The following is a 22566-nucleotide window of genomic DNA, read 5'->3' as shown; positions in this document are numbered from 1 at the left end:
AAAAAAGGTTGGGGACCACTGGTATAAGGGACAGTATCTACCCTGACTTTTTTTATTAGGAAGGCAAGAATGTCCTCCAAATGACAGCACTTAAAGAGACCCTTCCTGAGAAAGATGGAAGGGCAAAACACAGGCATGGTTCTAGGAAGGCATGTCCAGGAGGCCAGTGGTGTGGCGTCCAGATCCCTGGGAACCCACCCCCGCCCACCACCTTGACCAGAGCTCCATCAGCTGCCCCGGGAAGAATGGGCTATAGGAGATGCAGGAGTGGTCGTGGGAGAAGTCCCAGGTCCCAACAACATCTAGAATTTAAAGCACTTACTTTGAGTGGTAGAGCCACAAGAAAGAGCCTTCTGGGCTAAAAGTAAAGGAGAAAAGAAAAACATACCATGTTACTCTTAATTCTGAGAAAAGCTACTTTTCCACCATTATCACTGAAGCCCTGGGCTGTGTTGGGAGCCTGGTTTTAGCTCCTCCTAGGTTTTCACCTTGCTTTGAGTTATAACCCCATGATCTCAGGAGACTGGGAAGTTCCCCAGCAGTTACTTCGACATTACCCAGAACAAGGAGTTTTCTGGACACTCAAATCTCCATAAGACAACAGCTGCCTGAGCAGGTGACTGGGACACAGACGCCCCAGGTTCGAGACCCCGAGGTCGCCAGCTTGAGTGCGGGCTCACCTGGTTTGAGCAAGGCTCACCAGCTTGAGCCCAAGGTCGCTAGCTCGAGCAAGGGGTCACTTGGTCTGCTGTAGCCCCCCCCAACCCCGGTCAAGGTACATATGAGAAATCAATCAATGAACAACTAAGGAGCCACAGCGAAGAATTGATGTTTCTCATCTCTCTCCCTTCCTGTCTGTCTGTCCCTATCTGTCTCCCTCTCTGACTGTCTCTCCCACAAGAAAAAGAAAAAAAAAAAGACAACAGCTTTTCACTGTGGTCTCAACAAGGGGGAGAGGCTCACAGGTGGTTCCCACCCCGCCGCCTCCTCAGGAACACCACAACCACAGCCTAGCCATCCCTCTCCCAGGGTTTACCTTCCCCCTGAAAACAAAACAGCGGCTGCAGAGCCCAAAGCCGCGTCCAGCTGAGCTTCAGAGATGACTGTTCCTCATCTAGCCGTGTGGACTAACACTCCCCTTGCGGGACTATTATCATAAGAGCTGGAGGGAACGCATAGCACAGTTCCTGGCACACACAATCGCTCACAATCGCCATCTCCATCATTGTTCTTTCATTGTAACTGTTCAAGTTTCCTCCAGCTCTAAAAGCTAAGATATTTCTTTCCATCCAGCCCCAGCTCAAACACTGTCCTGCATGACATTCTTTCAGGATGCTCTGCTGACAACAGTTCTGCTGACCAACCGGTTGATGTGTTCCATTTCGTTATTTTCAAATCCTTTTTAGCCCAGCACCGCCCACCTGTCTAAGATCAGTGCCCTCAGCTCACCTCAAATCATCACACACCAGTTCACAAGGTGGCAAATGATCTGCTGCCTATTAAGCCCCTTGCAGGTCTTCAAATAGATTCCTCACATTGAGGAATGACGTGGCCACAATCTGGAAGCCATGTGGCCCTGAAGAGCCGCCGGAGGCTGCTCCAATTACCGAGCAAAAACAGTGTGCCCAGCACTGCAAAATGACCCTCTTTTACGAGAGGCCAGTGCCAACGTGCATTTGTGCCTTTGGCTCCCACATTTTAATTTTATAAACCACCCAAAATGTGGAAGCACATCTCTGGCTGCATTTCAAAACACCAAGGTCATCCAAACAAGCCTTCTAACTCAGGGCCCCTAGAGGGCCCCCAAAGAGCGCTTCCGATTGCTCGAGCGCTTCCGATTGCTCGAGCGCTTCCGATTGCTCGAGCGCTTCCGATTGCTCGAGCGCTTCCTTCTCTCTGCCCAAATCCCCTCTCCCAGTCTGCCCGCTGGAGCAGAGGGTGATGGTGATGGCGATAATGAAGATGATGATGATGATGATGAAGAACGTGGCAGCCAGCATCTCTTGAATGCTTAAGTTATAGACACTACCCTAACTGCTTTATATATAGTACCTTATTTAATCCTCCCAACAATCTATGAAGCAGGTGTTATTACTCCTCATTTTTAAAGATAGGGAAAATGAGGAACAGAGTGGCTGTGCAAGTTGCTCAAGGTCACCGAGGAGGTAAGCGGTGGCATGGGACCAGCCCCAGGCAGCCTAGCTCCAGGCCCAGAGAGGGTATTTCCTCAGCCCTTGAGTACCTAAGGGAGACTCAGGGTCCCTTCATCCAACTCTGATTCATCTTTTCATCTTTTCTGTGGACTAATTATCCTCAGTTTCCTTAATTTGAAACATCTGGTTTGTAGACCCCTCTAATTTGGTCAGACTTGTCATTTTTCTTCCAATGATTGTTTAGAATGCAACAGAATGACACTCCAGAAGCACCCTGGGGGAGGGGACAGCACCCAAAGCTGGGATCAATTCTGCTTCCACTGATCGACCTCAAGGTGCAGTTTTTAGAAGTCAACATGGTCCTGTTGGCTCATCAAATCTTAGAATTTAAGAATTGGAAGCCATTCAAATGTTAATCCAAGCCATCATCGTGAACTTCGGGGCTAATAAAACACTTCACCATGAAAATATTAATGGTGCCAAGACCACTCTCCCTGCAAAGCTGAACAGTGGACTTTTTGGATGAGCTGTACCAGTGCTTTTTTTTTTTTTAATTTTTTTTATTTATTCATTTTAGAGAGGAGAGAGAGAGAGAGAGAGAGAGAGAGAGAGAGAGAGAGAGGGAGAGAGAGGGAGGAGGGGGGAGGAGCAGGAAGCATCAACTCCCACATGTGCCCTGACCAGGAGAGCCCAGGGATTCGAACCAGCAACCCCTGTGTTTCCAGGTTGATGCTTTATCCACTGCGCCACCACAGGTCAGGCTGTACCAGTGCTTTTTAAGTCAAAGGCATGCATTTTTGTAGCTGCTTGTGGAGACTTCTTTCTATCAGAAGCCACTCCAGCTGGAATCTCCAAGGCATTGTAGTTTCCAAAAGCACAGAAGCAGCTTTTGGATAAATGCACTCAGAAATGTTTAATTCGCTTTGCTTTCCAGTGTTACAAAAAAGGAAAGAAAAGTTTTAGTCAGGCACAAATAAATTGCCAGCAACTCAAGTGTATTTTGCAGCAGAAGTCAACAAGTTCAGTTGCTCTTTTCCTCTCTGCAAATATCTCAGGATTGCAAAAATTAGGGTGGATTTCTCAAGGAATTTGTGTCTGAGATTTCTTAAGGTAATTTCTATTTCTGGCCATATGAATAATTTTAAGTTACATTTTTAGGCTTAATAAGACCCTACTATTTCAGGATTTAGCCTGCCCAGAACAGCAAAAGTACAAAAATCAAGACATTAGCATCCTGGCTGGTAATTCAGTTGGTTAGAGCATCGTCCTGATACACCAAGGTTGTGGGTTCAATCCCAGGTCAGGGCACATACAAGAGTCACCAAAGAATGCATAAATGGGTGGAACAAGGAATCGATCTCTCTCTAAGATCAATAAATAAGGATTAAAAAAAAAACATTAGGAACTTGGAAGGAAGGAAGACAGTTAATTAGCCAGAAGGTACTTGGAGCTCTAATGCTTTTACAGATAGTTCAGGGCTCAGGGATATGGGAAGGGTGGACTCTCCTTTATGGTTTCAGTTAAGTCTACCTGTAATTCAACCTGGTGACTTGGCTAAGAGATTAGAGTAACTTTCATCAACGTCATTTCATCACGTTGCATAATTACCTGTTGATGTATTCCCAAAACACAACAATTACAGTTGAGACAACCAGCATTGACAGAATCACTTTTCCTTTGACATTCATTATTTTCTCCTGGGAAAAGAAAAAAGAAGAGGGGAAAAAAGAGAGTCAATACATCCAGAGCAAGATATGGTTTTTAAGAAATGCTTCTACCTGTATTGTCTCTAAGGGAAACATTTATGAATATTTAACTAGAGCTAAGGAGTGCGCTATACCTTAAATTGCATAGGGCTGCAATAGCAAATTAGGCCAGTTCGATGAATTGCAGGGCTCTTGTGTTGGGAAGGATGCTAAGGCCACTTAGGGGCTCAGAGGGAAAGTACCTGGACGACCACGAGGTCCGTCACTGGGGGGGGGAATGTGAGGGAGTACCCGTAAATGGTTCCCATGGCCGCCAGCTGCCTGCACTCAGATCACTGACCTCTCTGTAAGTGACTTCAGGGACCCATCCATTTCCCAGCTTTGCTTCCGCTGATACACTGACTACGTGCCCTGTGTTCAGAGGGGGAAACGGCTCAGTCCTTGATCATCTGAGCTCACCCATTTCCCACCCCTACCCAGCTTTCCCCCTCCACACCCACAGCAAGCAAACAATCGGTGCATAGTAAGCACACGAATAGTTTTTGATGGCTGCATGAAGTTACAGCTGAGGGGGGAGGAATGCTAGGTGGGGGACAGCAGGTTGGGAAAGGCTTCGCTGGGGGAGGGGGTGACTGAGCTCCCCAAGGAACGAAGACAGTACGGAAAGGGGTGAGAAGTGGACCACGGGAGGGACGAGAATAGTTTGGAATAGCATCTACGACAGGCTGACAGGAAACAAAGCTTCTTGTGCTTGAAAAAAAGACAAAAGCAAAAGAGCTGTACAAGAAAAACTAGTGAAGTTCTCTGCCGGAACAAGGGCAGGGTGTGCAAGGCAGACAGAGGCTGGGCGCGCGGAAAGGGGGTGGGGACCCACAAAAGCCTCTAAAGCTGGGATATCACCTGATCCAACTTCATTCAGAGAGCCTGCGGGGGGTGGGGGGTGAATGTGGGAACAGAGGCAGACATGGGGAAGTGAGAAACGGAAGCAGCCAGGCTGAAGGGACGTTTAGCGGAAGGACAGAGGAAGAGATGAGAAGGGGAGGCCAGGAAGGCAGGAGGAAGACCAAGAGGGTGGACATCTGGAAGCCGAGAGCGGCCAGTCGTGCCATTCATCAAATGTCATTGCCTCTGTGAAGCCAATTCTCACCCCTGCCCTGAGCACCGGCGAAGCCTCCTTTCTCTCCTCTGGCTCCCCCGTCACTCTGTCCGCCTTGCTGTGCACATGGCCTTGGAAGGTGGCTCACGTGGGAATGCCCGCTTGTGGCTCCGTCTCCTCTATGAGTCAGTCTGAGCCTCCTGGGGGCAGGAGGAGTGTTCTATTCAACCCTGAGTCACCAGTGCCCCAGACAGAGCTGATGAGGCCCTGTATCAATGTTTGGTGAGTGAATTGAATACAATGAAAATGACATTGCAATGTGTTCTTTTGGTGGACAGAATATTTTGCCAATTCTGTTCAAAGAGGGCCTTAGACCAGTGGTCCCCAACCTTTTTTTGGGCCATGGACTGGTTTAATGTCAGAAAATTTTTTCACGGACCGGTCTTTAGGGTGGGACAGATAAATGTACCACGTGACCAAGACAAGCGTCAACAGTGAGTCTTAGACGGATGTAACAGAGGGAATCTGGTCATTTAAAAAAAATAAATCATTCAGACTTAAATATAAATAAAACAGAAATAATATAAGTTACTTATTCTTTCTTTGCAGATCGGTACCAAATGGCCCACGGACCGGTACCAGTCCGCGGCCCAGGGGTTGGGGACCACTGCACAATTCCAGCCTTGTATCTCATGTGCTACATCATCTTTATTGTAAATTCGGTTAAAGAACAGAACAGGATTATCAGCTATGATACTTGGGTCCTCCTTGCTTAAAAAGTAAGCTGTTTGGAAACAGAAGAGCCAGTGTGAACTCAAGGTCACAGTTCAACCAGCTTTCAGATGTAACTATGGTTGGTGGTATTGCATAAGCACAAGAAGACGGGCCTGCCGGACCCTATGCAAACCTCCGTCTTGAACTTCTTTCCTCTTGTGAGCTGGTTGGCACATACGGCCTAAGGCCCATGGCAAAGTCACAAAATATTGATACAACTACATGCATCTCAACCTCCCTGCTGGAAAAAGCCACTTGAATTTACATCAATAGCACTAGCATGAGTGCTAGAAAAGTCCTGACCAGGCGATGGCGCAGTGGATAGAGCGTCCGCCTGGGATGCGGAGGACCCAGGTTCGAGACCCTGAGGTCGCCAGCTTGAGCGCGGGCTCATCTGGTTTAAGCAAAGCTCACCAGCTTGAGCCCAAGGTCGCTGGCTTGAGCAAGGGGTTACTCAGTCTGCTGCAGCCCCATGGTCAAGGTGCATATGAGAAATCAATCAATGAACAACTAAAGCACCACAACGAAAAATTGATGATTGATGCTTCTCATCTCTCTCCGTTCCTGTCTCTGTCCCTATTTATCCCTCTCTCTGACTCTCTGTCTCTGTAAAAAAAAAGAGAGAGAAAAGTCATGGCTTTGGGAGGAAACGGGTCTGCATTGAGACTGCAGCCACCTCTCCACGCTGAAGTCTTCACTCCCAGGGAAGTGTGGATGGTGATCCAACACGTGGGCTTTGGAATGAGGCAGGGATTGGAGTCCCGGCTTGATGCACACGTCCCTCATGCACGTCTCCAGAACGCTCTGAAAACCGAAAGGCCTGTTTGCAATTCAATTGGCATTGTGGCCCTAACTGACATGAGGCTATTTATAAATAATCCTTGTCCCACTTAGTGAGGCTGTTTAAATATCTCTTTGCATAAATATTGATGCATTTTATCATTTGGTGCACTGCACTGGGGCTGTTACCTGATGTAGGATATATAATCTGCACCTGAAAAATTCTGCATTCCAGGCCCTAGGGTTTCAGAAAAGGGATTGTGGACCTTTAACAGATCATATTAAATTGGTTCCCTTGTCTCTAAAATGGGGATAAGAAATGGCCATGAATGGCCTGACCTGTGGTGGCACAGTGGATACAGCATCGACCTGGACCACTGAGATCACCAGTTCAAAACCCTGGGCTTGTCTGGTCAAGGCACATATGGGAGTTGATGCTTCTTGCTCTTCCCCCCTTCTCCCTCTCTCTCCTCTCTAAAATGAATAAATAAATTTTTTTAAAAATAGCCATAAACCAAGAGATAATTCCCATAAAATACTTAGCTTTGTGCTAGACACTATATAAATGTGAAGAAAATGCTCGTTCTTACAAGTATCCATAAAACAGGCTTCCCGGAGGGCCAGTGAGGTAGCACAGGGGCCGGTATTGAGCAAGAGCTCAAAACATACTTGATGGAAAGGAATGAAGGTTTCTGAGCGCGTGTGAGACAAACTGCAGGAAGATACAGGCTACGGACTCTAAGGGTTTAGCCATCTCTCCATGCTGCAGCCCGACGAACAGCTCCTCAGCAGTAGGAGATTTTGATTTCCTCAGATCAAGGCGGGGATCCTGCTACAGCAACATCCAGCCTGTGCTGAGGAGCCTATCACACTGCCGGGTGTGGGTCCCAGGCTTTATCCACCCCACCTGCTGAGGATCAGGTGCAAATTGTCTCTCAGTATGAGAAATCTTAAACGAAACATGCAAACCCTCATGGTACAGAAGAACATCAGGGAGAGCCAAGATCAGAGGCATCTCCTAACCGCCACTCCATGTAAACACCATGTAAAGTAGCGTATATGATTTTTCATTTCAAAAGTTAGCATTAGAGGTACTTTGTGAAGCTCCTATCTTTCTGAACTTCATAAATTGCCTGAATCGGCTTACTTTTTGCTGTGGCCAGTTGTTACTGTTGTTGACTTACAATTGGAAGCTGCCCAAACCAGCCAATAGCACATCCTTTTAGCAAAGCACGAGAAATGGGTGTAGACATGCTTCCCGGGATCTGGAATGCACGTCTCTGAGGAGAAAGGGTTGGCAGGGTGGCCAATGAGTCTTTTAAAATGTTTTTGTATTTCTCTCTAGACAAAAATGAGCCATTTGGCAACCAGCATGGTCTAAAAGTCTTTCTCTTCTGTGTTTGTCTCTCAGAATTTTCAAAATTGTATAATTCTGAAGATGGGGTGTTGACCGTCTTAGCCACCAACTAGGATACATGAGGTTGCTTTTAAATTGCCCACTGAAGGGGTCAAGCATAGAATTCGGACTGCCGAATGGGAGCGTGGAGCTCTGGGGAGGGGAACCTGGCCCCCACAGCTCAGAGGACTTGACCTCAGCTGCACCCAGTCCCACCAGAGCCGTCCCACCGTCTCAGGAGCCATCCTAGCTCCCACGTGGCCACTCTCAGAACTCAGCCCCTGTACCAATTCCCAGATGAAACCACACGGACAGTCCTCACTCTTGGAACACAGTGCAGACTGTGCTTAAAACCTGGGGGCATTTCTCAGGTCAGGGTCACCCTGTAATTTCTCCACTTTCTCCACTTCACCTCCGCCTCTTCCTTTTCTGCTGTTTCCCTGGAGTGTCAGACAGACTTTTCCATGTGACTCACAAATGAATCCTTCCTTACCCACCCCCAACCTGTCCCACATACCACACACACACACACACACACACACACACACACACACACACACACACACGCAGTCTGAGCTAAGTGAAGCTATTCCTTCCAAACAGAAATCCTCACTGAAAGGAGTTCTCTGGGACTGGGGGCCTTGTTTTCTCTATCTCAGGTCAGGGAGGTGAAAATCTCAGCTGAATAACAGCACTCAGAAGTCCTGGGAAAGCCCTTATCTCCCCAGCGCCGGGATCTGGGATCTGCAGGGGGACAGTGCTGGCGGGGTAACCCGACCTTGCTGCAGCTCACATTCCAGTCCGCCTGTGGTGCCTCCCCCAGCCCCTGGGACCCAGCCCCTGGCCCCTAGAGCTGCCCCTGCTCGCTCTAGCCTCAGGCACTCCTGGACGTGTGATGGGGTCAAAGACTTTGAGTGATAAATGTTGTGAACAAAAGCAGGTGGAGGGTAGGGGAGGGCACAGGAGCGAACTTTGACTTCGGACAGAACTCCTATCTTCCGCGCTCCGCACCCTCCATTGCAGTGTTTAGATCCAGCGTTCCTGGTAGAAATGAGGCCAGTGCTGACTCTTCTATCCGTAGTCCTAGTGTCAAGCGCCCTCCTCTGGGGGTCTTGAAAGTTCCAAAGGAGACCATGTGTATGAAGCATACTGTGCCCATGGTCACTAAATGCTCCACAGATGGCCACTGTAGTGATGACGACGCTTTTCAATGTGTGGCTCTGAAGGCAGGGATATCGCTTCACCTGAGAGAGCCGTATGTGTCCCTCAGGGCAGCACCGCTGAGAAGCTCCAGGGAAACCCCCCACTGTGACCCTGTGGTAGTCCCCCTCCCACTGCCCGTGACTCAGGGCCCCTCTGCTGGAGCTCGAGTTGGGCGGGGAAGGAAGTCAAGGCTGAGAGGCCCCAGCATCCACATGGAGTCGGAGCTGGAACCGGGGTCATGGGTTCCTCCGGCTCTAGTCCCCCCATCCGTAAAACAAGTCATTCGGACTTAACTCCCCATGATAGGCTTTCCTAACTGACCCTGACACTGGGCTGGAAGTCTCCTCATGAGAGGGCAGTTCACTTAGCCACACGGAGCACAGCTCGCCCCACGGATTTCTTACCGACCAACAGGAGTTGAGCAGTTGAGTGCAGGGGCCAAAGTACCCAATAAGAATAAAGCCTGGTGTTAGGTCCCCTTGCAGACTGGGGTGGGGAATGGGTAAGGCCCAGCTGCTTCCCAGAGGTGAGGGCTGTTCCTTTGCCTGGGGGACTCACTCCAGACTCGGTGCTTGGCCTAGGGCTGCATGTGGGTCCATGGAACTGACCCCACGGTCTGCACACCTGCCTGGGTCCCAGCAACAACCAGCTGCAGGGGACCTTGTCGCCTACCCAGAAGTCTTCCACTTTGATTCCAAGGAGAAAGCGCCAAACTGGAGGCTGTTCTGCGCCCTGCTCAGGGGTCATGATGACCAGGACCCTGCCACTTCGTGCCCACACCCTCTACCCACACCATCCAGGATCAAGAGCGGAGTTCTCCAGAGCTCTGGCCAAAGCCAACTGAGCAAGAAACTGCCACAAGATTTAGAGATGTGGCATCACCAATGACAAGTTGTGAAGCTGAAAGAAACTTTCTCAGCTCTCGGTAATAAATGCAACCTGGTTAACCATGCGAGAGGCAAAACTGATCTGTCTTCTAAAAATGATACAACAAAATCATTGTCAGCCTGACCAGGCGGTGGCGCAGTGGATAGAGGGTCGGACTGGGATGCTGAGGACCCTGGTTCAAGACCCTGAGGTCACCAGCTTGAGCACGGGCCCATCTGGTTTGAGCAAAAGCTCACCAGCTTGGACCCAAGGTTGCTGGCCTGAGCAGGGGTTACTCGGTCTGCTGAAGGCCCACGGTCAGGGCATATATGAGAAAGCAGTCAATGAACAACTAAGGTGTCGCAATGCGCAATGAAAAACTAATGATTGATGCTTCTCATCTCTCCCTTCCTGTCTGTCTGTCCCTATCTATCCCTCTCTCTGACTCTCTCTCTGTCTCTGTAAAAAAACAAACAAACAAAAAACCATTGTCAGACAAAGAGGCAACCCAAGTATATGTGACAGTTGCATTAGGCACCTAAGTAATATAATCATTTTTACATTATTTTTGCATCATTTTATTATGATGTTGTTTTCTGGACTTTGTCCTATTTGGAATACTTGTCAGCTTTTATTATTTGTTGTGATATGTCTGCTCATATTCTAAATACAGTTGACCCTTGAACATTGCAGGGATTAGGGGTGCTGACACCCTTGTAGTTGAAAACCTACATATAACTATTGATTCCTGTGAAGCCAGTATCCATGGCCACCATCACAGCCGCCTGGCCCATGCAGGTTCGCACTGGATTCAGACAGATGGTAATAAAACAATGGAGCCAAGAACTGGTGGGCCATTAGCTTTAATTTTAGCTTGCACCCAGCGGGCGAGAAATACACACAGTGGGAAAACACTTCCCTTTCCATTCAGGGCTCCCAAAGCCACTGACTTATCCGAGTTTCCTAGTGTTGGGCAGATAAAATGTATTATGCTCACTTTGTTAAAGATGCCGTCGCCCAGGTGATATTAATGTGTGTTGGGGTGGGCTAAAGGCAGGCAGAATTGTTGTAGCCTGGGGCTTGGTTTTGGGATTAAGTCTTTCCTACCCTTTTTGCTGTAGGGCGGTACAATCCAATCATGCCTCAGAGAGGTGACTTTGTATTGGAGACTACCCTATTTTGTATATTGGATTAAAGGTTGTGAAGCTACACTATAAAATGGGGGCAGAACGGGACTTGGCTCTTGGTTCCTGAGGTTAGCATGAGAGAGCAGAGAGCAGAGCAGAGAGCAGAAGGAGGCCACGTGGAGTAGGCCAGGAGAAGCAGCCAAGATGGCGGAGTACTGAGTGAGATGCCAGTCTGTGTAGAGTTTGTATCTGGGATAAGGAAGGAGATGGGGAACTGAGGAGAATAAGGTTGGTGAGCTAGAAACCTTTGATTCTAGGAAACTCGGATAAGTCAGTGGCTTTGTGAGCACTGAGTGTGACTGGGTTTTGGAACCCAGTGTGTATTTTTACTTGCCCGCCGGGTGCAAGCTAGATTAAAGGTTATGGCCCACCAGTTTTTGGCTCCATGGTTTCTTTACCGACTGTCCGAATCCAATGCGAACCTGCATGGGCTGGGCGGCTATGATGGCAGCCCTGATAGCCCTGGCTTCTGGCTTTACACCAAGTTTTCTAGGATCAAAGGTTTCTAGCTCACTAGCCTCATTCTCCTTTGTTCCCCATCTCCTTCTCTCTACACAAACTCTGCACTAACTGGCTTCTCTTTCAGCACTCCGCCATCTTGGCTACCTCTCCTCTCCTCCAGGTGGCCTTACTCTGCTCTCTAATGCTAATCTCAGGAACTGAGAGAACAAGCTCCCAGTCTGCCCCAGATTATAGTACAGAAATCAAAACCTTTAATTCAATATACAAAATAGGGAAGTCTCTAATACAAAGTCACTTATCTGAGGCATAATGGGATTCCTCGTGAGAGTGCACCACCCCACATCAAAGAGTGGGAAAGGCTTAGTCCTAAAACCAAGCCCCAGGCTACAAGGATTCTGCCTGCCCACAGCCCGCCCCCAACACACATTAATATAATTACGTCCATTCCAAGCATAAGGGCAACTAATATCATCACCTGGGAGACGGGCTTCCACGTGGGCAGTGCCATCTGTAACAAAGTGAGCATAATATATTTTATCTGCCCAACAGTTCCGCAAAAACTTAACTACTCATAGTCTACTGTTGACAGAAGCCTTACCAATAACTTAAGACAGTTGATTAACACATATCTGTATGTTATCCGTTTTATATACTGTAGTCTTACAATAAAGTAAAATAGAGAAAAAAATGTTAAGAGAAATCAAACGGAAAATATATTTACAGTATTGATTGGAAAACAATTTGTGTTTTAAGTGGACTTGTGCAGTTCAAACCCGTGTTGTTCAAGGGTCAGCTGTGTTCACTTTCATGCCTCATATTGTATTTGCAACTTTGCGTTCTTTCTCTAAAGAGGGCCGTAAAAACAATAAGCTTCAGGCCCTGCAACACTTTGATGCTCCCGGACTGAAGCAGGCCAGGCCTTGAGCTAAACACTACCTGCAATCTCTCAAGTTAACCCTGTGAAGTCACTCTAGAATTATTCCCATTTTAAAGATACAAAAATAGAGGCTCAGCAAGGTTAAGTAACTTGCTCCATGTCACACAGCATAAGGAGCCGGGACTCAGGTGCAGGGCATCAGCATCCAGTGCTCACCATTGCCACCACTGTGTTCTCAGAAAACATGAGGGCTTACCCATGAACTAATCACCCGGGACTCTTTTTTGGGACATCCTCTCATTTTGCCTCTCATGATCATCACATAGTGGCTGACCCAAAGCTAGCCAATCACGGCCTAGCCTCACAGAGGGGCTGACTTCCCCTTCGACCAGCTGCTGAACACTGGCTCTCCGCCATTCCCAGGCGCTTCCTGTGTGCCTGGTGTGGCTCTTCCGCTCTCGTTCTGTCTGTCCATCCCTTGTTGTGGTCAGTGCAGGGCCTTTCTTGCTGAGGAAACTGGGCTTTAACCGAGGCTGAGAGGGCAGGGCTCACCCAGCAGGGGATGCCGATTTGAAAAGCAGACCCTCTGGCTCCCAGGCCCAGTCCTGGCAGGGGCTGAGCTGGAGGGGAGGAGTGGGCGTGCTGCTTCACCCGAGAACTTCTCTAAATGGGGAAATGTTCCCCCTCTGAAGAAATGTGGTACAATTCCTGGGGGGGGGGGAGTACATGGAAGGATGTTTTCACTTATGTTTTTCATTACGGAGGTCAGGGGAAACACAGAGGAAACTAAGACAAGTCTCAGACTAAATACATGGCCAAATGTCGCTCCAGCGGTCACAAACGGAACAACCTGTTCTCTGATGTACATCTGTCTTGTCGTGCCTTTTTCTGAGTTCCTTCAGGAAATCTGAAGCCTGTATCCGGCCAGTTTGGCCTTGCTGCCTGGCCCAGACAGTGAGCAAAGGTTTTCCAAGAGGAAGAAAGTAAGGGAAATGAGGGGTCTACTGCCCCGAGGGCTTCCTACCCGCCCACCACACGGCCCCCAGCCCAGACTCATGCCAACCCCGCACTGTCCGTCTGAGTCCCTCAGAGAAAATCCCAGGCCGTGGCCACAGCCGCGGCCGCAGCCCAAGAGGTCCTGCAGGGGAAGCAAACTCCAGCGGAGTTTACAGGGATGTCTCTGAGCCAGCATCCCGCCAGCTCCCGCTCCCAGACCCCAAGCCTGGGAGAGAAGGCCTTTGGCTTCTTCCAGAACTACTCAGGAGGGGACCGGCAAGAGGTCAGGGGGAGAGCGAAGGTCCTCGCCCAGGCCGGTCCGCGACGCAGCCTGCTCGCAGTTCCCCCGGCGACCCTGACAAGGCACAAGGAAATCATCTCAACGGCTCACATACCTCATCACCTACTTCACTCTCCCCAGAGTAAAAGGCAAAAACAACAGAGTTCTACTGAGCTCAGTCCTGCAGAAGGAGGCAGGGCTGGGAGGAAGGGAAGGTGCTGTGGCCCAGCTCCTGTCAGAAGGATAAACAGCTGTTTCAAGGAGAGCAGGGCAGACAAACCGCAGGGCAGCCGTGGCTTTGTTCCTTGCTGGCCCAGGGAAGCGGGCCGTTTATCAGGACTGTTGGCTCAGAGCTACATACATGCCAAGGCTGAGATGTTTCTCTCTGGGCCCATGAACAGCGCAGCCTCCTTCACCACGTGAAACTACAGGTCCAAACTAGGCCTGCTGTGGGAGGGGGAAGGCCACCTCCCCCGAAAGGGACACACAGGCCACCCACGTCACCCACTCCTTGGCAAAAATGGGAACTGTTCTGAACCCAAAGAACCCCAAGTGACTACTACTAGGAACAGCCAATGGAGAAGTATTGTATAAAAATTAAAACATAAACTTTTAAAAGCAGAGGGGTGGGTGAAGTCCAGTGTCCGCAAGATTCTTGCTGAAATGCTACCTAAATGTTTCTCAGAGTGAAGCCTGTCCTCTGCATCCGTTAGGCTTTAGAAGTTGTTTTGTTTGAACACCATTTTTTTTTTATAGAATGTTATGAAATCACCCGTATTGCAAACCAAACTATAAGAACTTTAAAAAGGTCATAAGGCCCAACCCGGCTCTTTGGCAGAATAATGCTTAACCCTTCCCATACCAACCTCCTGCTCCCAAAATAGAATTTTCCAGCAGGGAGGGCCCCCGGAGCAGTGCATTTTCAAACGCTGAACAACAACTCTTTAAAAAACATATGAAGTCATTCTCAGAACTCCACTGCATGGAACAGAGGCCACAGAGCGCTCTGGCTAAAGCAGGAAGTGAAGTCCAAAGCCCTCCCCACCACAACCCTCTCAAGTGGCCCCAGACATCTCTCAAGAGTATAGTCTGGCCAGACCAGGCGGTGGCGCAGTGGATAGAACGTCGGATTGGGATGTGGAGGACCCAGGTTTGAGACCCTGAAGTCATCAGCTTGAATGCGGGCTCATCTGGTTTGAGCAAGGCTCACCAGCTTGGACCCAAGGTCTCTGGCTCGAGCAAAGAGTCATTCGGTCTGCTGTAGCCCCACAGTCAAGGCACATATGAGAAATCAATCAATGAACAAGTAAGGAACCACAACAAAGAATTGATGTTTCTCAACTCTCTCCCTTCCTGTCTGTCTGTCCCTATCTGTCCCTCTCTCTGACTCTCTGACACTCACTCTCTCTCTCTCTCTCTCTCTCTCTCTCACACACACACACACACACACACACACACACACACACACACACACACACACACACACAGCATAGTCTGGAAACCTCAGACTATGGAGAGGGGACCAAAACCCAACAGAAAGGAGCCAAGGACTGCCCCTTCCCCACGCCTAAGAGCTGCCTAATCCAGCATCTCCCTCCTGTTCTCCAAAGCAAATTTCACAGCCCTCTCCTCTGGGGGCAAGAGCTGGCTGACCACGAACATTAGGCTCTGAAAGTTCTTCCTAACAACTTGCTTGAATCCTTTCTGCTGGTATCAACCAAAACTGAACAAATGCACGCGTTACAACCTTGCATGTCTATACCCCAAATAAGACACACATAAGCTCATCAAGAGCCGTGGACTGGAACATTTACAGCACACCCAGAACAGGAAGGGACCGCAGCGCCCTGGTCAGCACAGATCAGCGTTCCGGTCCTGCCTCCCCAGCTTCCCTGGTTTCCGGGAAGCTCCCATGTGCACTGCAGGAGATGGGCTGGCCAGGAGGTTGCTCCAGGCCCAGGCGCCCAACAGGTAAATGCCATTCCCGGGGGGGACATTTCTTGGGCCTGCTGTTTCTCAAAGACCTTCATGACAAATGCATTGTGGTCTGCTGCTTCCAGTCAAACAAACGTTGCTGTTAGCACCAATTCCTTCTACCATGCTCCTGCGGTCCCCCCAGCACACATTCAATTCAAGGGTGCAGCTGTTGTCATCGGGAGTTCAAAGAACTAAATCTCAATGACTTTAAGAGGAACTATTTGGTGCTCTTCTTCTATCCTTTGGATTTCACCTTGGTGTGTTCTACAGAAATTATTGCTTTTAGCGACCAAGCCAGTGAGTTTCATGACGTGAACTGTGAAGCTGTTGCAGTTTCAGTGGACACCCCCCCCCCCCCAGCCATCTTGCCTGGGTCGACACACGGAGGAAGAATGGACTTTTGGACCCCGTCAACATCACACAATTGTCAGATTTTGTGGGAGACAGGCTGTGGGCTGGCAGGGTCGTTATAGCCTAAGGCTTAATTTAAGACTAGGCCTTTCCCACTCTTTTAATACTGAGATCTTTTAACACTAAGATCTCTAAATACTAAGATCTTTTAAAACCAGGGGTAGTCAACCTTTTTATACCCACCGCCCACTTTTGTATCTCTGTTAGTAGTAAAATTTTCTAACCGCCCACCGGTTCCACAGTAATGGTGATTTATAAAGTAGGGAAATAACTACTTTGTAAAATTTAGAAAGCAGAGTTACAGCAAATTAAAGCATATAATAATTACTTACCAAGTACTTTATGTCGGATTTTCGCTAAGTTTGGCAGAATAAATCTTTATAAAACAACTTACTATAGTTAAATCTATCTTTTTATTTATACTTTGGTTGCTCCGCTACCTCCCACCATGAAAGCTGGAACACCCACTAGTTGATGGTAGGGACCAGGTTGACTACCACTGTTTAAAACACTAAGCTTTTCCCCACACCCTTGACTGTTGCATGATGTGGGGTGGTGCATTCTTATGAGGAATCCAGTTTATGCCTCAGATCAGTGGTTTTGTATCAGAGACTTCCCTATTTGTATACAGTATTGGCTTGAAGGCTTTAATTGTCTATACTATATAATAAAGCAAAGACCAGGGGCTCTCTCTCTCTGATCTTGCCATCAGCGTTGCAGAGGCCTCCTGATCCCATCCTCTTTTCTCAGTGAGTCTATTTTCTTAATTCTGCACCATTCTCCCTCAGGACCTGGAATTACTAGCTGCACTGGTTCGCCGCAAGATTTGACTAAACAGATTTCCTGAGACTGCAGTGTGCTGTTAGAAGGTCCTGATCTTGCACTAAGAGGTCTCTCCATAATTAGCCCTAATGGAGTCATCCGGCATCTGAATATCAATGATCTCCCAGTGGGTCAAAGCACGGCAAAGACCTTCCAACTGGTGAAGGCATCTGGTTTGTGGAAGTCCATGGAGAAGTCTGCCCAGCAAACTGGACCGTGATTCTCCTACAATCCAGCCACTTACAACTGCTTCCAAAGAACACTTTGAGAAGGTAAATCAGTAGTTCACCCCCTGTGCACCCACAGCGTCTCAAAAAGAACCACAGTTGGAACTCACTTTTAGCATTTCAAAGACGATTACGTACAGAAAGCAAAAATCAATTATGCTTGCATTCATAAATATTACTGTTTTGTTTTTGTAACATTGGCTAAGGCTTTTAAAATAATGGTTAATTACTTAAAAAAGAACAGATCTGCTGTGATCTCGTTGGAATTCTATACACAACACTGAGAATTAACCAACTATAGCTACTAACATCAACAGGATGAATCTCACACACACAGCATTGAGTGAAAGAAGCCCTGGGTGATTCCATTTATTTAAAGTTCAAAAATAGCCTGACCAGGCAGTTGCACAGGGGTTAAGAGTGTTGGCCTGGGACGCTGAGGACACAGGTTTAAAATGCAGAGGTCGCCAGCTTGAGCACGGGGTTGCTGGCTGAAGCGTAGGATCATAGACATGACCCCATGGTCACTGGCTTGATGCCCAAGGTCACTGGCTTGACCAAGGGGTCACTGGCTGGGTTGGAGCCCCCCAGTCAAGGCACATATGAGAAAGCAATCAGTAAACAACTAAAAGTGCTGCAATTACAAGTTGAGCTTCTCTTCTCTCTCCCTGCTGGTCTGTCTGTCTCACTAAAAAGAATTTAAAAGTTCAAAAATAGGCAAACCCTTTATATGATGCTAGCTGTCAGGATGGGGGTGGTAGAGACAGGGAAGGGGCTCAGGGGTCCTGGGTGGGGGCTGGTCATATTGTTTCTTGAGCTGGATAGTGGTTACACAGTTATGCCCACTTTCTGAAAACTCATTACCATGGGCCTTTTCCATGTGTATGTTAAGAACAGAAATGAACAGGAAACTTCCTGTGTAAAGCTGCCTTCTCTTGGGCATTCTGTCTTCCCCTGAATGGCTTCAGGGCCATTCATGGACAGCCCTGCTTTTTTCTTCTCTTGGGTTCCCCACCCCAGATCCGAGCACCACCGAGCACCTCACTAGGGGTTCAGGGAAGATCTGTTGCATAAACAACCCACAAATCTGGACCTAAGGTCAATGGGATGAGAAAGATAACAGTTTGGAGGCTAAGGAGCTGGGCTATGATAAACTGGTCCTTTTGACAAGCAAGCACTGATCATGGGTCAGCAGGGTCTCCCACTTTGCAGTTTACCAACCAGCCTCTCCTTCATCTCATTGATCCTCAGGATCACTCACAGATGGGCAGGGAACAGAGGAGGCTCTAGGAGCCTCAGTGACTTATTTGCTCAGTCACCAGCTGTGGGTCTGGTATTGCTCGTCCCCTCAGATGCTTCCAGGGGACACCCTACAGGTCAGAATTAGACTCCAGGCTGTTTAAGCACAGCTTGACAGAGCCCACACACTGGGAAGGCAGAAAATTGAACTTCTAAAGTATCTAACAGGATCTTCCGCCTCCCAGGCTCTCAAAACAAAAGCGCATTCACTTGTGGCCATTCCTTACCTGAGAGGCAGAGAACAGTAGCAAATGAGTCTCGGGCCACACAGCTCTGATCAGAGGAGGCCAGAGGCTTCCCAGGTAAGGGTTTGGCACAGTGCTTGGCAGGGCTGGCTAATCTCATCATTTGATGGGTCACTAAGGCCCTTTGCAGTCCTAATGGCCCATGGATCTGTCAGCCAGCAGCCAGCATTCAGTACCTGTCCATCTGCCACACCGGGAGTCAGAGAACTGTAGGGCCTGGGAGTTGCCACGGAGGCTGGAGGCTCTGCAGCCTGGGTGTGGGGAGCCCTGGCCTTGCATCCCGTACCTCCTCCTGCTGAGAGAAACAAAGGTCAGGATCCTCACCCTGCTCACCTCCATAAAGATAAGAGGATTAACTGTTCTTGGCAAAGAACACTAAAGACTACTAGGTTGCAGGCTGTCAGTATTTGTTTAATCCTAAATATGTTTAGGGTAGTCACAACGGTCACACTTGCCAATGCTTGCACGTGAGAGAGACTTTGGTTGGTTTCTTCCTCTGTGTTGGGGATAAGCATCGTTCCCACCTCTCGGTCGGTCATAGAGTGTGGTGGTTACAAGCATACACTCTGGGGCTAGGTTGGCTGGGTTTGAGCCCTGGCTGCCCCTGCTGCTGTGCGATGCTGGGCAATTTAACTCTTCTGTGCCTCCGTTTTTAGGTCTGTAGTCAGGTGCCAGGTTGCAGTGGCTCTCAGGTGAGGCGGTAATGTCAGTAAGTGTAAGGACCTCCTTCTTTCCAGCATGGGAAGGGTTGGAGAGAGGGTGCCCCCATTAGACAGGCCCTGGAGAAAAAGGGTGATAACTCCAGAGTGCATTGCTGACAGTGAGAACCCCTTGAAGAGACAAGAGCTGAGGAGGGAAAGGCTTTGGAGACTCGGAGGACGGAGAGGACAGGGGTTGAGAGCAGCCCTGCAGGGGGAGGATGGAGGAATGCCCCTAAGATAGGCAGAAGATGCTTCCCCTTGTGCAAAAGGGAAGGACGCAGGATGGGTGGGTTGGTGGTAAGTTTGGGGAACCAAGTAGGTAGCTGGCAAGCCCTCCTCTGGAGCAGCTGAAGTTGGAGACAAAGGGGGTGGCAGAGAACCAGGGGGTGGGGGGCATGCAGAATCGGAACTGGGAGTCTTGACTCCCCACCATGCTGAGGGATCTGCATTTCATCCTTGTGAAGCCAGTGTCCACGGCCACCATCACAGCCGCCTGGCCCGTGCAGGTTCATATTAGATTCAGACAGATGGTGTAAAGCCAGAAGTCAAGGCCAGGGCCACCATCAGAGCAGCCCAGCCCTTGCAGGTTCACATTGGATTCGGACAGTCGGTAAAGAAACAACGGAGCCACAAACTGGTGGGCCATAGCCTTTAATCCTACCTTGCACCCGGTGGGCAAGTAAAAATACACACTGGGCTCCAAAACCCAGTCACACTCAGTGCTCACAAAGCCACTGACTTATCCGAGTTTCCTAGAATCAAAGGTTTCTAGCTCACCAGCCTTCTTCTCCTCAGTTCCCCATCTCCTGCCTTATCCCAGATACAAACTCTACACAAACTGGCATCTCACTCAGCACTCCGCCATCTTGGCTGCTTCTGGCCTCCTCCACGTGGCCTCCTTTAGCTGCTGGCTCTACTCTCTCCGCTCTCTCATGCTAACCTCAGGAACCAAGAGCGCAAACTCCCGTTCCATCCCCATTTTATATTGTAGAAATCCAAACCCTTAATCCAATATACACAATAGGGAAGTCTCTAATACAAAGTCACTTCTCTGAGGCATGATAGGATTGTACCACCTTACACCAAAAAGGGTGGGACAGGCTTAATCCCAAAACCAAGGCTACAAGGATTCTGCTTGCCCCTAGCCCACCCCAACACACATTAATATCACCTGGGCGACTGCCTCCTCGTTTTATCTTTAACAAAGTGAGCATAATACATTTTATCCGCCCAACAGATGGTAATTGTTGGGCAGATAAAATGTATTTTGCTCACTTTGTTAAAGTGGCGCTGCCCACGTGGAGGCCGTTGCCCAGGTGATATTAATGTGTGTTGGGGGTGGGCTAAAGGCAGGCAGAATCCTTGTAGCCTGGGGCTTGGTTTTGGGATTAAGCCTTTCCCACCCATCTTGATGTGGGGTGGTACAATCCAATCATGCCTCAGAGAAGTGACTTTGTATTAGAGACTTCCCTACTTTGTATATTGGATTAGAGGTTGTGAAGCTACAGTATAAAGTGGGGCAAAACGGGAGTTTGTGCTCTTGGTTCCTGAGATCATCATTAGAGGAGAGAGCAGAGCAGAGAGCAGAGAAAGGCCACGTGGAGTAGGCCAGGAGAAGCAGCCAAGATGGCGGAGTGCTGAGTGAGATGCCAGTTTGTGTAGAGTTTGTATCTGGGATAAGGAAGGAGATGGGGAACAGAGGTGAATAAGTCTGGTGAGCTAGAAACCTTTGATTCTAGGAAACTTGGATAAGTCAGTAGCTTTGTGAGCACTGAATGTGACTGGGTTTTGGAGTCCAGTGTGTATTTTTACTTGCCCGCCAGGTGCAAGCTAGAATTAAAGACTATGGCCCACCAGTTTGTGGCTCCGTTGTTTCTTTACCGACTGTCCGAATCCAATGCGAACCTGCATGGTCAAGGCGGCTGTGATGGTGGCCCTGGCCTTGGCTTCTGGCTTTACAGTTCCCCATCTCCTTCTCTCTGCACAAACTGGCTTCTCACTCAACACTTTGCCATCTTGGCTGCTTCTCCTGGCCTCCTCCATGTGGCTTCTCTCTGCTCTCCTCTCTGCTCTCTCCTCTAATGCTAACTAATCTCAGGAACCGAGAGAGCAAGCTCCCGGTCTGCCCCACTTTATAGTGCAGAAATCAAAACCTTTAATCCAATATATAAAATAGGAAAGTCTCTAATACAGGGGTCCCCAAACTTTTTACACAGGGGGCCAGTTCACTGTCCCTCAGACCGTTGGAGGGCCGGACTATAAAAAAAACAACTATGAACAAATCCCTATGCACACTGCACATATCTTATTTTAAAGTAAAAAAACAAAACGGGAATACAATATTTAAAATAAAGAACAAGTAAATTTAAATCAACAAACTGACCAGTATTTCAGTGGGAACTATGGGCCTGCTTTTGGCTAATGGGATGGTCAATGTGCTCCTCTCACTGACCACCAATGAAAGAGGCGCCCCTTCCGGAAGTGCGGTGGGGGCCAGATAAATGGCCGTAGTTTGGGGACCCCTGCTCTAATACAAAGTCACTTATCTGAGGCATGATGGGATTGTACCACCCCACATCAAAAAGGGTGGGAAAGGCTTAGTCCTAAAACCAAGCCCCAGGCTACAAGGATTCTGCCTGCCCACAGCCTGCCCCCAACACACATTAATATAATTACGCCCAATCCAAGCATAAGGGCAACTAATAACATCACCTGGGAGATGGGCTTCCACGTGGGCAGTGCCATCTTTAACAAAGTGAGCATAATATATTTTATCTGCCCAACAATCCTGATGGTCGTGGGGCATCCTTCAGTGACATTTAGGCCAAAGGAATTAGATGATTTACTTTGATAGGAGAATGACGTGGCTGCAGGCTGAGGGTGTGTGGGAGAAGGAAATCTCCAGCCAGGACGGCCAGCCGGGGGCTGCTGGCTGATATCCAGGTGAAAGAGCGGAGCCCTGAACCAGCGCATTGAGCTGGAAGACGAAGCGACAGCCATTGGAGGGAAATGATGGAAGCGGCATCTTGAGACCTTGGGTTACATGAAGTCAACTTTCTTTCAAATGTGGCTTCAATGTTACCTTCTTGGTGAGAAGCTTGGGTTTA

The 22566-nt window shown here is 48.7% G+C and overlaps 1 protein-coding gene and 1 pseudogene across 9 annotated transcripts in view; one reads left to right on the top strand and one right to left on the bottom strand.

The window, feature by feature from the left end:
* The window catches only part of GGTA1 (glycoprotein alpha-galactosyltransferase 1 (inactive)), a 381241-nt gene that overhangs the window by 17613 nt on the left and 341062 nt on the right, over positions 1-22566 (bottom strand). For 4 of the 9 annotated variants that reach the window (XM_066367269.1, XM_066367260.1, XM_066367265.1 and 1 more), the window contains 2 exons: positions 3762-3850; positions 323-358 (listed from right to left, as the gene is read on the bottom strand). In XM_066367269.1, the coding sequence (XP_066223366.1) occupies positions 323-358; positions 3762-3841 (116 nt within the window). In that variant the 5' untranslated portion in view covers positions 3842-3850. Of the gene's footprint in view, positions 1-322; positions 359-3761; positions 3851-18740; positions 18984-19209; positions 19538-22566 lie in introns of those variants that run through there. The other 5 variants (XM_066367266.1, XM_066367267.1, XM_066367263.1 and 2 more) reach the window with 4 other exon arrangements.
* Positions 13676-17271, top strand: LOC136391211 (thioredoxin-dependent peroxide reductase, mitochondrial pseudogene; annotated as a pseudogene).

This window comes from Saccopteryx leptura, chromosome 2 (assembly GCF_036850995.1).
Source record: "Saccopteryx leptura isolate mSacLep1 chromosome 2, mSacLep1_pri_phased_curated, whole genome shotgun sequence".
Lineage (NCBI taxonomy): Eukaryota > Metazoa > Chordata > Mammalia > Chiroptera > Emballonuridae > Saccopteryx > Saccopteryx leptura.
The sequence above is the reverse complement of the archived record's forward strand: the minus strand, read 5'-3'. Positions and strand labels throughout refer to the sequence as shown.